At 47.1% G+C, this 13,388-nt stretch overlaps 1 protein-coding gene across 3 annotated transcripts in view; it reads left to right on the top strand.

Moving 5' to 3' along the window:
* LOC131916909 (organic cation/carnitine transporter 2) overlaps positions 1-13,349 on the top strand; it is a 32,321-nt gene extending 18,972 nt beyond the window's left edge. Inside the window, exons 3-10 of one of the 3 annotated variants that reach the window (XM_059270553.1) lie at positions 1,385-1,539; positions 2,426-2,597; positions 3,733-3,859; positions 5,963-6,063; positions 7,823-8,037; positions 9,845-10,027; positions 11,568-11,703; positions 12,031-13,349. In XM_059270553.1, coding sequence (XP_059126536.1) covers positions 1,385-1,539; positions 2,426-2,597; positions 3,733-3,859; positions 5,963-6,063; positions 7,823-8,037; positions 9,845-10,027; positions 11,568-11,703; positions 12,031-12,118 — 1,177 coding nt within the window. In that variant the 3' untranslated portion in view covers positions 12,119-13,349. Of the gene's footprint in view, positions 1-1,384; positions 1,559-2,425; positions 2,598-3,732; positions 3,860-5,962; positions 6,064-7,822; positions 8,038-9,844; positions 10,028-11,567; positions 11,704-12,030 lie in introns of those variants that run through there. The other 2 variants (XM_059270555.1, XM_059270554.1) reach the window with 2 other exon arrangements.
* Positions 13,350-13,388: the final 39 nt, after the last annotated feature.

Raw genomic sequence — 13,388 nt, 5'->3', positions numbered from 1 at the left:
ATACGTGACACCCTCTTCTAGCCTCTGGTACCAGACATGCACATGGTGCACAGACATACATGCAAGCAAACATACATATACATATAAAATAAATCAGTTCTTCCTAAATTATGCTTTTAGAGTTTTTAAATTCTAGATCTTTCAGAGTTTCAGCATTCAAGATTATGAAGTTCAGGATTTTATCTTTCAATTTTATTGCCCAAACTCCTTTTTTGTGTGTGATTTCTTTGGCCATGGGTAGTTTTTTCATCAAATATAATTTTCTTTAAATGTGTTCTTACTCTGTAGCCCGGGCTGTCTTAGAACCATAGAGATCCACTTGCCTTTGTCTCTCAAGTGCTATGATTGAAGGCATCTGCCATCACACCAGGCCCCTAATGTACACCCTTAAATACAAGTTTCACCTTGTCCATTTGCAAAATTTAGTATGTCTTAGGGCTGTAGAGATGGCCAAGCAGTTAAGAGCACTGACTCCTCTTCCAAAGGACATGGATCCAAGTCCCAGCACACACATTGCAGCTTACAGTCATCTGTAACTCTAGCCCCAGGAGATCTGATACCCTCTTCTGACCTCTACCTGCACTAGGCATGCATGTACACCAGGCACCGGGCACATACACATGCACATAAAATAATAAAATGATTTGTTTAATTGAGTTTATCTTTTAGTCTACTTTATTGTGTTTTTTCTCTTTATGCTTTTATTTGCCCTGAGGTTTATCTGTTGAAGAACCATGAGCAGTTCCATTGTAGAATTTCCATGTCTAGGTCTGGATGATCTTGTATACCCTAAGCCTCTTCCTTTATCCTCTGCATTTTTTGCAGACAGGCAGCTGCAATGATAAACACAGGTCAGGGTCAGTCCCTCTGGCAGGATTATAGGACAGCATCATGAGGTTGGCAGTCACTCACACATGGTGCCCATGTCAGTATATGGGGTGCTGCTCAATGGTGATATAGAATTTTTTCTAAACTTTTTTTCTCCGTACTTGCAGCATTTTTATAAACAATTCTCTACCCACCCACACCTATTTCTGGTTATTCATGTCACTGACAAAGGGATGTCAGGATAAATGACCAGTCTTCATTTGCCATGGATTATGTCTTTTCTGTCTTTAAAAATTATTATAAGTACGTGGATTTAAACAAAACAAATGCCTTTTCATCCCCTGCAGTCATTAGCATCACTGTGGCACTGCCTTTGGAGCAGCCTGAGTGTCCAGGCTACACTTCCTAGAAAGTGTGGAATTCAGTGACAGCGTGGAGACTGGGAGAGTGGGACTACCCTGGTGCCAGTCCTTGTGACAGGAGAAAGCACCTCTCAGGGGAGCCAGTGGCTGCTGCCTCTCCCAGCTGCTTCTCTGTGATCCTCTTTCCTCCCCAGGTTTGGACGGAAGAATGTGTTGTTTTTGACCATGGCCATGCAGACTGGCTTCAGCTTCCTGCAGGTCTTCTCTGTGAACTTCGAGATGTTTACTGTGCTCTTTATCCTTGTTGGCATGGGTCAGATCTCCAACTACGTGGCAGCATTTGTCCTGGGTATGGACATCAGGTTGGAGTTGAGTACCTGATCCTGTGTTTCACTTTACTGGAGACAAGTTGTGATTTCCCTCAGGGAAAACTGACTAGAATTCCCTAGTAAATAACCTGAGTCTACCAGCTGGGAGATTGAGCCAGACAATGGTTCTGATGTCCAGCTCTCTTCTGGCCTCTGACTTGTGACCCTTTGGCATTATTAGTACTTACACCATTAACTAAGCAAGAGCTTAGGTAGCTGAGGAACGAAGGAAGCACACCAAGGGTGGATGGGCTGTGGAGGGCAGGCTCCTCTGGAAAGGGAGCTGCTGCAGAGCATTGGTGGCTATCAGTGTCTGCCAAGGAGAGTGAATGGCCCAGTTCAGGTTCTGGTCAGAGTTCATTCACCCTTTGAGGCTCTGACTCAAACAAGCCACCTTGTTCCCACTGGAAAGCTTCCAGTCTCCCTGTTTGGAAGAGCCTTGCTTAACTAATCAGATCACTGGGTTCCTTTGGGTTGTATTGTGGAAAGGATTATTATTCTCTTTTCACATTTACTAGAACATTTTTTCCTCGAAGGATAATAGTTAGCATGTGTGACCTTAGTAATGACTTTTCTTTGGTGAATTCTTCCTCATGAAAGGACTTACAGGGGCCTAACACTATTTAGCATGTGACTGGAGATGATGATGATGTTTTCATGAGAGCACTGTTGCCTAGGGACCTCAGAGGAACACCCCAGGAGCAAATCAAAGCAGACTTAGTTCAGATGCAGCCCCTCCCAGGGCCTCAGAACACAGCTAATTCTGGCTCCCTCCTTGTCTCTATGTTGAAAATGATACCACAGAAGATTCCTAAGGAAATAGCCCTAATTAATGATTAACTTTGCCTCCTCCCTTGTTTTGAACAGGAACAGAAATCCTTTCCAAGTCAATTCGAATTATATTCGCCACCTTAGGAGTATGCATATTTTATGCATTTGGCTTCATGGTTCTGCCTCTGTTTGCATACTTCATCAGAGACTGGCGGAAGCTGCTACTGGCACTCACTGTGCCAGGGGTGCTGTGTGGGGCTCTCTGGTGGTGAGTGTGGCCCTGCCTGCCCTTTGGACTGCCTGCCTGTGGGGTGGCTTCTATCTCATGTCCAGTAGAGGGCAGCAATAGCCCCCAAACCCCAATTCTAGATCCCAGAAAAGGATGGTGAAATTTATTTATAAATCATGTCACAAAGTCTCTCCATACTCAGAAAAGCCTGCTTGTCCTCTGCCCTGTTCTAAGTTGAACTAACAATTTACTGCAGGCAGATAGGGGCCAATCTAACCTTTGGGAAATTCTCAGATTCCGGGGCAAGACAGCAATACCTGGGCTGTAGCTGCTTGATGCTGAGGCCCCAGGCCATGGGTTTGGGGAGGTAAAGAGAGGGAGAGCTCCAAAAGTGAGCTTTCCTGAGTGGCTTTGCAGAGGGATGCAGGCTCCAGCCTCCCCTCCAACAGAGGGGCATTAGGCAGGCAGAACATAGGCCATTCTAAGGCATGGAACTTGACAGACCCCTTACAATAGACTAGACTGAAGTGAGATCCTCATCCATGTACATTGACAAGCACCCTGGAGAATAGTGGGAGAGGAAGAAATAATGCATCATGGCTCCTGATTATCACAGGGGAGAGAGGGCTGCCTGGTCCCAAGGATAAGGAACATATCCTCTAAGACTCCACACACCAAGTCTCCAGCCTTGATAACCATGCTGGTTTGTGTAAAGAGACTGACGGGTCTGTTGACTAAATCAGAGGTGGAATGAGGAAGAAATGATGTTAAGTGATCGCTGCAGAAGTGATCGCTGCAGAAGTTCCTGTGGATCTCAGGACAGAGTAGAAAATAGCAGGGTCTGGGTGTGCCTAACACTCAGCAGAAGCCGGGCATCAGCTGCCCATCTTGTGCTTGTCTCTTTAAAGCCTAGAAGGGCACCACTACTGCAGACAGGCAGGTACCAGCCAGAGTAGGGATCCCCTTGGGATGTACAGGATGCTTCAGGTTTTGCTCAGCAGAACTCATACCTCAGGTAGCTACTGGGCCATCTGTTTCTGGCTTATGAAGACCTGACACTCTACACACCTAGCTCTGCATCTGAAACCTCGTTTCCCTTCTGTAGTTAAGCATGGCCAGCCCCTGGGAGAGCAAGTGAACAGGAGGCCTCACTAGATTACACTTGTACTTCCAGGTTTATTCCTGAGTCTCCCCGATGGCTCGTCTCTCAAGGCCGAATTAAAGAGGCAGAAGTGATCATCCGCAGAGCGGCCAAAATCAATGGGATTGTTGCACCTTCCACTATCTTTGATCCAGATGAGGTAAATACCTTGTGGAAGCTGGTGGGGAGGCTCACACTGGTCATTTTAGGTCAGCAGAATACAGCACAGCTCACAGGAGCTCAGCCCTTATTCTACCCAAACCCCAGCCATCCCTAAGGCAAGGTCTGTTAAAATGCAGAAGTTACAGGAATGGAGAGATGATTCAGTCTGTAAAGTGTTTGCCATACAAACATGAGGACCTCAGTTCAGATCCCAACAACGACCAAAAGGCCAGGCATGGCAGTGTGCCTGTAATCCCAGCACTGGAGAAGCAGGGACAGAGGGATCCCAGGGGCTTAGCAGGGTTAGCTGGTCCAGCCAGCTAACCAGTCAGTGAGAGATCCTGTCTCAAGTCGAAGGTAGAAAAGTGATTGAAGATGACACTAGGTCAACCTCTAGTCTACATACACACGCACTCACATTCCTGTGGTGCGTACACATATACACCCACGCACATGTATACACACAAACCTCAGAGGATGAGGAATGGGTTCCAACTACCTAATTCTCCCATGGATTTTTTCTCCCATGCTTCCTTTACTTCTTTCCAAGTATGTTTTTTAGCCATTTCTTTTTCCTCCTTTTTTTTTGTTGTTTTTAACCGAGTCACACCATGTAACCCTAGATGGTTTAGAAATGTCTGTGTAGACCAGGATGGCCTCAAACTCACAAAGATCTGTCTCTGCCTCCCAAGTTTTGCAATTAAAACCATGCCTGGCTTAGTTCTTACTTTTAACGGTAGAGACCCTTCATGGGAATAGGCTTTTATCAGCTTGAGCATCTTTGGCAGTCACTGTTTCTTAAGTACCAGGGACTGTCACCTGAAGATCCCTGAAGCACTGGTAGATTTGCACTTCCCCGTGCTTTCTTTTCACTCAGTTGTTCCCATCATCCCAGAGCCAGGTTCCTTCTGATGGCCACCTCTTCCCTGTCCTTAGGTACTCTGAGTAATTTCTTGGTTTTGCGTGGTTCCTTGTTCTCGCGTCCTGTTCCTTTCCTGCCTTCTGCAGGAGCAGGCAGTTCTTCTCAGATTCATGAGGTTAGACACTACAGATGTTGGCAGACATGGATCTTGGGTTTGTCTCTGGTTTGAAAAGACAAGGAATTAGCTGAAGGACAGCCACTGCAGCCAGGCTGAAGTATGAGCAGCAGGCATGTTTGAGATGCTCCGTGCTCACCAGGAGGACTTGGGGCTTGTGAGAGAGGAAGCAGTTGTTATAAGCAGCTGAGAAGCTCTTGGCCACCAACAGCCCTGCTGGCGTCTCCCTAAGTGGTGGCCTGGCAGCAGCAGTCACTCAGCATGCTCTAGAAGGTCTCTGAAGCACAGAAGTCAGGGCTGGAATATGACTGAGGGCATTTGAAGTGAGGTGGCTTTGGTGGCATTTAAGTAAGGGGTCAGTCTGGGTGAACCCTTAAGCCTCATTGGCATCTCTGAGGAAATCAGGCTGTTCGGGGATTTCTCTGAGTCCCAGGTTGACCTTTTGCTGAACTACTGAGTGGGTAAAAACAAGCTTGCAAGCTGGGTTAACTAAGAAAGCAACATTGGTGAGTTTAGACATGTGGTTTAGTGATGGCTTTGGCTCTGTGGAATCTCATAGGAAGTTACTCTGGGTGAAGGGCGGGTCAGTTTTCCTGTTTTCAATTTGAATATTTTTCTCCTGGAAGTAGACCAATGACAACACAGTATGAGGACTCAAAACATTCATTCCACTTAAATATCAGTTTAACAAAATTTCACAATCTTTTTTTTTTTTTTTTTCTGGCCAAGAGGGCAGGGAGTCAGCCTTACATAGGAAACCTCAAAGGCCTCCCTGAGAGGTGCCAGTGGGGATGGGCAGGGTAATGCAATGAGGTGGCTGTCTCCTTGGGCCTCTACAATTGCTGGATTCCTCTCTCTATCCCTCAAGGTCCTTCATTGCCTTTTGTCATTGACTAAGCCTGCAGGGGGCCTCGGACAGCTCCCTTGAGTCACTGTACTGCTGTCTTTTCAAGGAAGAACCTTAAAATGCTCCCTAACTCCTGAGAAGTAGATAGTGAAAATGATGGGTTCCAGGTCTCCAACTTTTTCTCCTTCCTATACCATTAACTCTGTTCTTCCTGCAGTTACAAGACCTAAATTCCAAGACACCTCAGTCACACCACATTTATGATCTGATCCGAACCCGGAATATCAGGATCCTCACCATCATGTCCATAATCCTGTGGTGCGTAAGTGAGACCCGCCTGAGCCTTACCTACTCTGGGGACTCTTTGCTATAGACATGCCTCAGACCAGAGCTGAAAACCTCTGTCATCACGTGATGCAAGGATTATTCTTGTGATGGATGGCAGCCACAAGGACATGACAGTTCTTATGTCATGGAACCCAGAAAAGGAGAAATGGTCATGGAGGCTGTTAGGATCTAGGGATCCCACAAGGGAATCCCACAGGTCCTTGCTTAGTTGTCCTGTCCCTTGTCCCCTCCCTCAGGAGATTATCTATGGACAATAGCCAGGAAGAGACTGACAGCACCTCTACTGTGCTCATGGAGACAGAGGGAGCTCCCCCCTACAGTGGGGCCACACTGTCTATCATTTGCACACACACCCTGTACACCCCCTCCCCCATGCCTGCCTGTTTCCTCTTCAAAGTGTCCTCTGTTGATGACCCACACTCTCTGGCTGGGGCAGTTGGGAGTTTGAAGAAGGGTCTCAGTGAAGACACGTTATTCTTTAGGTTCCAGAGGCTGCTAAGAGCTTTCCGGAAACATGAAGTGGGATATGGCCCTTCTGGGATGTTCAAAGACTGTCCTAAAGTCAAGACCATGGCCTGGATGTCTCCTCCAGGTTTCTTCTGACAGGGTGTTACAGTTATCTGGAAGGAATCTCTGAGTGTCTGTATAGCTTTGTCAGACACTTGGAATATCAGAGGTCCGTGAATCTACTGGATAAGCGGTGATAGGATGATGCGGAGGGTAGACTTCACCTCAGAGTCCTTACTAATGGACTCAGCCAGCTTTGGAGCAGTTTGGGGTAGGGTTGGTCTGTGAGTCACCCATTTCCACGGAATTGTCCAGGACGCCTCAAAGGCAGTGGGACACTCCTGTATCTGCCTCAAGACACCTCAAGCATGGAGACTGTACCTCAGACTTCCAGCCTGAGACATATCACCTACCCTGAATCACCCACACTCCAACCATGCTCTGGAGTCTCCTGGGCCTTGGGAGCCGCGTCTTGTCCTTCACCATGCCAGCTGTGTTTTCTTCCTGTACGTGAGTCAAACACAGGCTGGTGCCAGACTGCAGCTCATCAACAGAGAGACCTGTTAGGACGAGAGCCAGGCCTGAGAGCGGTGCAGATGAGAGAGTGTGAGGCCTCACCACTGGGAGCTCCCTGTTCCAGACACAGGAGGGCTGCCATCAGCCCCAGACACAGGAGGGCTGCCGTCAGCCCCAGACACAGGAGGGCTGCCATCAGCCTCGTCCTGGCTGACTCCATGTAGTCTGCTGAAAGTCCTTCTTCAAATGTTTGAGCTGTATTTTGCTTTAATCCTCCGCTTTGCTCACACCTTACCCAGACCATTACTCATTCTCTAGCTCCTCTTACATTTGCTATATTTGAAGAAGCACATAGGGCAGGGAATTGGCTTTTTGCAAATGCTTCAGAGTAGGATTTTAATGTTGAAATACAGGTTGGGACTTTTCCCCTAGTGAAGTCCATGTGAATCATGTAAGCTCTTTGGATGAGACACTTTTTTATGGAATGTTCTGAAAGGTGTATCTACAAAAGATTTACACTGGTAACTGTGGCTAGGGAAAGTTAACTTTTGAGCTAGGAAGTAAGGCACAGGGTGAAATCTACTACTGCCCTCCCATTCCTGCATCAAGAGCAGTTCAGAACTTCTCAAGATGAATGTTTTTCAAGGTGTGTGGGTCTGGAGAGATGGGTGCCACTTCTCCAGCTCTCTTCTGTACCTTGTTGCAGGCTGACCATATCAGTGGGCTATTTCGGACTTTCTCTTGACACTCCTAACTTGCATGGGAACATCTATATGAACAGCTTCCTCTTGGCGGCGGTTGAAGTCCCAGCCTATGTGTTGGCCTGGCTGCTGCTGCAGCACTTGCCCCGGAGATATTCCATCTCTGGTGCCCTCTTCCTGGGCGGTGGTGTCCTTCTCTTCATGCAGCTGGTGCCCTCAGGTATGGACGCTGTGTGTTTGCAGACCTGGGTCTTCTGTGTGCCACTTGCCTGAACCAGGCTGTTACAAAGAGAATACGGTCAGGCCCATCACATCTGGGCTGCATGTATGCACTGCTGTCTTAAAAATCAAGACATGACGTCTCACAAAAAAACAAAAAAACAAAACAAAATAAAAACCAATGTGTTCTTCATGACCTGGGCTTTGTGCAATGTGAAGAAAGCATTGGGCTGTTAGTTAATTACCCTAGACCCAAGTTAATATATTCATACCTATTTTCCTCTCTAAAATTAAGAGGAAAAGTCATCACACTAGGTCTGTTCTACTTATTTATTCAAGCAATACCTGGAGTGGGTCTTGATGGAGTCTCTTTCTAGTAGAGCAGAAACAAGTTAATAAATGCTTATTACTGTTCAGATGTTGTTACCTTCTGCGAGTAGAAAGAAAGGAAATTAGAGCTCATCTAAAGAGCAGTCATGGTAGCATCCTAAACAAGAGATATTCAGCAGAATTTAAATGATGTAACAGAACACCATAAGAAAGTCAGGAAGAACATTCCAGGAAGATGAGACAAAAAAAAAAAAAAAGTGGGGGAGGGAAAGTTAGGAGAGGTGGCTCACACCTGTAATCCCAGCACGTGGGAGGTAGATGCAGAAGTATGAGATGTTCAAGCTCATCCTTGGCTGTCTGGGGAGTCTGAGGTCAACCTAGGTTACATGAGACTCTATTTAAAAATAAATAAATAAAAACAATGCTATGACAGGTAGTGAGTCCAGTGTGCTTCAGGGTAGCAAAAGAACTAGTAATTCATAAAAAGAAAGAGAAGAAAAGTCTCAGAAGCTGTGCTGGTATAAACTGTGCTGGTAAAACTGCCTTGGTGTCCACTAATGGACATCTCGAACCCTTTCTGACAAGCTGTGGAACACATGGAAAGCCTTATTGTCCATTGCTTACCAGAATCTTCCATGCCCCTGAGGCTTCTGGAACCTCTGGTGGTTACTTTGAGGCCTGAGGTACTGGACCCTCTGCACAGGAGCAGCCCCTTGTGTAGAGAAGGAACCTGGGAGTGGCTAGTGGCTCTCAGCTGAGCTCAGAGCACCTGTGGGTCATAGTTATTATTCTCATTAGGCAGTGAAGTCAATTGGAGGGTCATCCCGAAGGTCAGATGGTTTAGAGACTTTTTTCAGTGACTTTATTACTCTTATTTTTGGGGAGCAGGGAGACATGTTTCCCACATGTAGAGGTCAGAGGACAACTTGCAGGAAGTGGGAAGAGTCAGTTCTCCCCTTCCACTCTATGGGTCCTGGGAATCAAACTCAAGTTCTCAGGCTTGACTGAAGGACCCTTACCCACCGAGCCACCTCCAAAGCCCTGGACCTTCGTGAGTAGACTGTAAGCATGAAGTGAGCTAGAACTGAACTCTGCCATTCATGTTCAAGTCCTTGGTTAATTCCACTGTGCCCTCAGTGTGAGGTTCTGGGGAAGCAGTTCACCCCTAACACAGGATCACTTCTGGAAGGCAGGCAGATTGGGCGAGGGGCACATTGTCTGGGCTTTTAGGTTGAGGAACACATTTACCCTCACTGAGACTAGCTGAAATGTTCAGTCTCCTTTTAGTAATCCCTTTAGAAAGAAATCTAAGCCATGGTGTTTTCCTCCAATAGAAAAGTATAGAAACTGACCAACTCTGTCTACTCCAAATCAGGGAGAAAGTGGGTTCATTTTAAGCTAAAAGGGAAGAGAACTCCTCCAGGGCGGCCTTTACACTGATCCTTCTTACCTTTGCTATCTTTCTTTTGTCTCTCCAGGATTGTTTTATTTGTCTACTGCCCTGGTGATGGTGGGCAAGTTTGGAATCACCTCAGCCTATTCCATGGTCTATGTGTACACAGCTGAGCTGTACCCCACTGTGGTCAGAAACATGGGTGTGGGGGTCAGCTCCACAGCATCCCGCCTTGGCAGCATTCTGTCCCCCTACTTTGTCTACCTTGGTAAGTACCATAGTGCACTGGAATGATGGATGGAACAGAAGCCCCGAGTAGCTTTAATGTGAGCTGGACACACATGCCTGTAGTTAGCAGGATGCATCTGTTACTGGGACCCTGGATGGAGGAGGTCCTTCCAAGTGTAAAATGGAGAAGGCACCCATTCCAAATGGAAAATAACTCATAGACCATCTAGATGGGGATGAGAAAGTGTGGGGGGTTCTATTTCAGTCTCCCAGACCCTCCATCACAAACTATGATTTCTTCATCCTAAGAAATTCTTTAGGGAGCCAGTGTACTTTACTAGAGGAATTTCTTCTTGGAGTTAGAAACATAAAGAGAAGCCTGTCCATTCAAGAGGTCTACCTGAGGGACTGACAGTTGCCATAACTTAGAACACTTCTTTGGGGGACCCACCCCCACCTTTTTTCCCTGGGGTACTCTTGAAGAGTGAGGGATAAGAGATTTAGTTAGAAATATAAAGGGAAGAGAGACAGATAGAAACACAGGATAGCCTCGGGAGGGCCTGGATCTTTATCCACCAGCCCCTCCTGTTTCTTCTAAAGGGCTTTTTAAAGAGATGCCAAGGGGTGGAGCAAAGGACCTCCCCCTAGCACAGCCAAGTGCAGACCCTTCCAAACACCTGCTAATCACACACATGAGCAGTCCATCCCCCTCTGCAGCCCTGCTCTGTAAAGCAAGCTCAGATCTCACTAGGAAACCTCTGTGGGCTCCCACACACTTCATTTATTCAGTGTATATGTGGAGGTCAGAGGACAATTTAGGGGACTCACTTCTTTCTTTGCAACATGTGGATCCTAGGAATCGAACTCAGGCCGCCAGGCTTAGCAGCAAGTACTTTTACAAGCTGAGCCATCGCCCTGGCCCCCATTTTACTTTTCAAGACAGGGGCTCAGTAAGTTGTATGAGCTGGGCTTGAACTTGCTCTGTAGCCCCAGCAGCCCTTGATCCTTTGCTCCTCTTGCCTCAGCACCCCCCCAGTAGGTGGCATACAGGCCTTCATTGCCACTCATGACAGGGTGTTTATGCCCTGTAAAGAGCTGCCTTTTGACACTTTATATAGCAGGACTCCCTCCTGGAAGCTCCTCCTCCTCTGTGTGTCCCTAGCTCTGGAGAGGACCTGCCAGTGTCTTGAGAGTAGCGGGTTCTGAAAGCTTGGTATATGGCTAATGGGCTGCAGCATCTTGTCTGACCTGAATGCAGATCACACTGTGATACTCTGCAGAGGTGGAAAGTTGCTTTGTCCTGGACAAGTACCTTGTGCTCCTTGGTAACCCTGTGGCTTGATGACTCTTCTCCCCTATAACTCTCCCTTGTCCATTGTGGACACTGCTGGATCTCTGGGCACATCTGTGCCAGGTCTGGGTTCTGAGACCGTCTAGATGCCAGACTTCACTCTAGCAGCCCAGGCTTTGGGAAGCACGGAGACCAACAGGAAGACAAGTCCTGTATAAAGTCTTAAGGAAATATAAGGCCAGAATGAGACCAAGTCTCACTGTAACCTGGATCCTCTGCTCGACCCCAGGTGCCTATGACCGCTACCTGCCTTACATCCTCATGGGAAGTCTGACCATCCTGACAGCTATCCTCACCTTGTTCTTCCCAGAGAGCTTTGGTGTCCCTCTCCCAGACACCATCAACCAGATGCTAAGGATCAAAGGGTAAGAGACCTTCCTTCTAACACTATGGATGCATTGGGTCTGCTCCTTAAAGTAGTGCTCCCTGCCCAGTGTCTCACAATAACTGGACTACTTTAACCATGGAGCTATAAGGGCAATGGCCTGATCCTGTGTGAACAGGTGTCCATGTGCATGCCCATGAAAGCAGCAGCTCTTTTTAGTGCAAAGACTACAGGAAACTTGAGAATCTGCCATGTCTTTTTGTTTTTCTTTTACTTTGTTTTTCTCCAGACCTGGCTTGTTTGTTTTGAGACTGGTAGGTATCTTTATAAGATTTGTAAGTAACGTATGTTTTACTTGTTTTAATAGAATAAAACAATGGCAAACCCAAAACCAGACAAGGATGCTAAAAGATGGTGAGGAAGGCCCAACAGTCCTAAAAAGCACAGCCTTATAACACCCCTCCAGAAGGTGAAAAACGAAACAGACAACCTGCATATCGTCAGAAACGCTGTCAATGACCAAGAGCTTTTCTGTTCTGTTGACCTTGTGTCTAATGTGCTCTGTCCCGGATGGGTGAATCTGTCCTGGAGAGCCAGCCACAGACAGCTTGCACATCCCATTCCAGGGGTGGCCTTGGCCCTTCCAAAGAAGTTCATGAGTCTCTTGAGCCAGTGGGACTTGCAAGACTGTGCGAAACACCTGCTAGACTCGCTTTGCTGTCTTAGAAGACTGAGAAGGCTGCACAGATAGAACTGCAGGTCTGTTCCCCTCCTCTCCCTAACTGACAGACTCACAGGAAAAGGAATAGACGTCTCTCAGGGGCTGTGCTCTTGGCTAGGATGCACAGGGCCCTGAGTTCCACAGGAAGGACCAGATGGAAACAAACAAAACTTCTTGGAAATAAAGGATTCCATGGGAGTTTGATTTCTCATCTTTTCTAAGTTACAAAAGTCCTTCCTGTGGTTGTTTATCTCACAACAGAAGAACACAAGACCTGGGGAACCTAGAGGAAATGAAGGTGTGAGCAGGTACATAACGTCAGCAGTGTGTGGATTGTGACTGCACAGTCCCACGGCCTGGTGTACTGCGTGTGTCTGGTCAGAGTCCTGGGTTTGTCCAGGCCGTGAGAAATCCACTGTTGAGGCCAAGGCTTGTCCTCCTCTGCTGTGTAAATCAGAATCCCTGGCTACCCCAGACACTGCCTGTGTCTTAAAGGGAATGTATGGGTGACAGAGTGTCCTCCCTCTCTCAGCACTGTCGTGGGGGTGGTTTTGCTTGTCATCATCGCTGTCCTATCTCGAGTAAGTCACCCTTCAGCAGAGACTTGGGAACAGTGTTTCTCGGCCCTGAGTCACCCTGGCTGGTGTTGAGCTGCCACCATGGCGGCCTTAGCCACTACCACTGCTCCGAGTGCCCAAAACAACAACAACACTCTGCTTCTTCCTTTACGATGTGTAATCATGGGGAAAATTACAAGAAAGAATCGTAAACTGAGTTCAGTCTCCCAGAGTTGCTGGCTGCAGTCATGTAACATCAGCAGGTGTTTTGTGTTCCGTGTGATTGTCTCCTCTTCTGATTATGTTGCCATGCTACTCCTAAAGCACACGCTTCCCCTACTTTAAAAAAGAATGTATTTTGTAGAAACTACTGAAGTGCCTTGGGCAATGAGATGGTTTTAATAAACAATGATTTTTTTAAATAATAACAACTGACTACAGTCTTTT

The sequence above is a fragment of the Peromyscus eremicus genome, chromosome 8a (assembly GCF_949786415.1).
Source record: "Peromyscus eremicus chromosome 8a, PerEre_H2_v1, whole genome shotgun sequence".
Lineage (NCBI taxonomy): Eukaryota > Metazoa > Chordata > Mammalia > Rodentia > Cricetidae > Peromyscus > Peromyscus eremicus.
The sequence above is the reverse complement of the archived record's forward strand: the minus strand, read 5'-3'. Positions and strand labels throughout refer to the sequence as shown.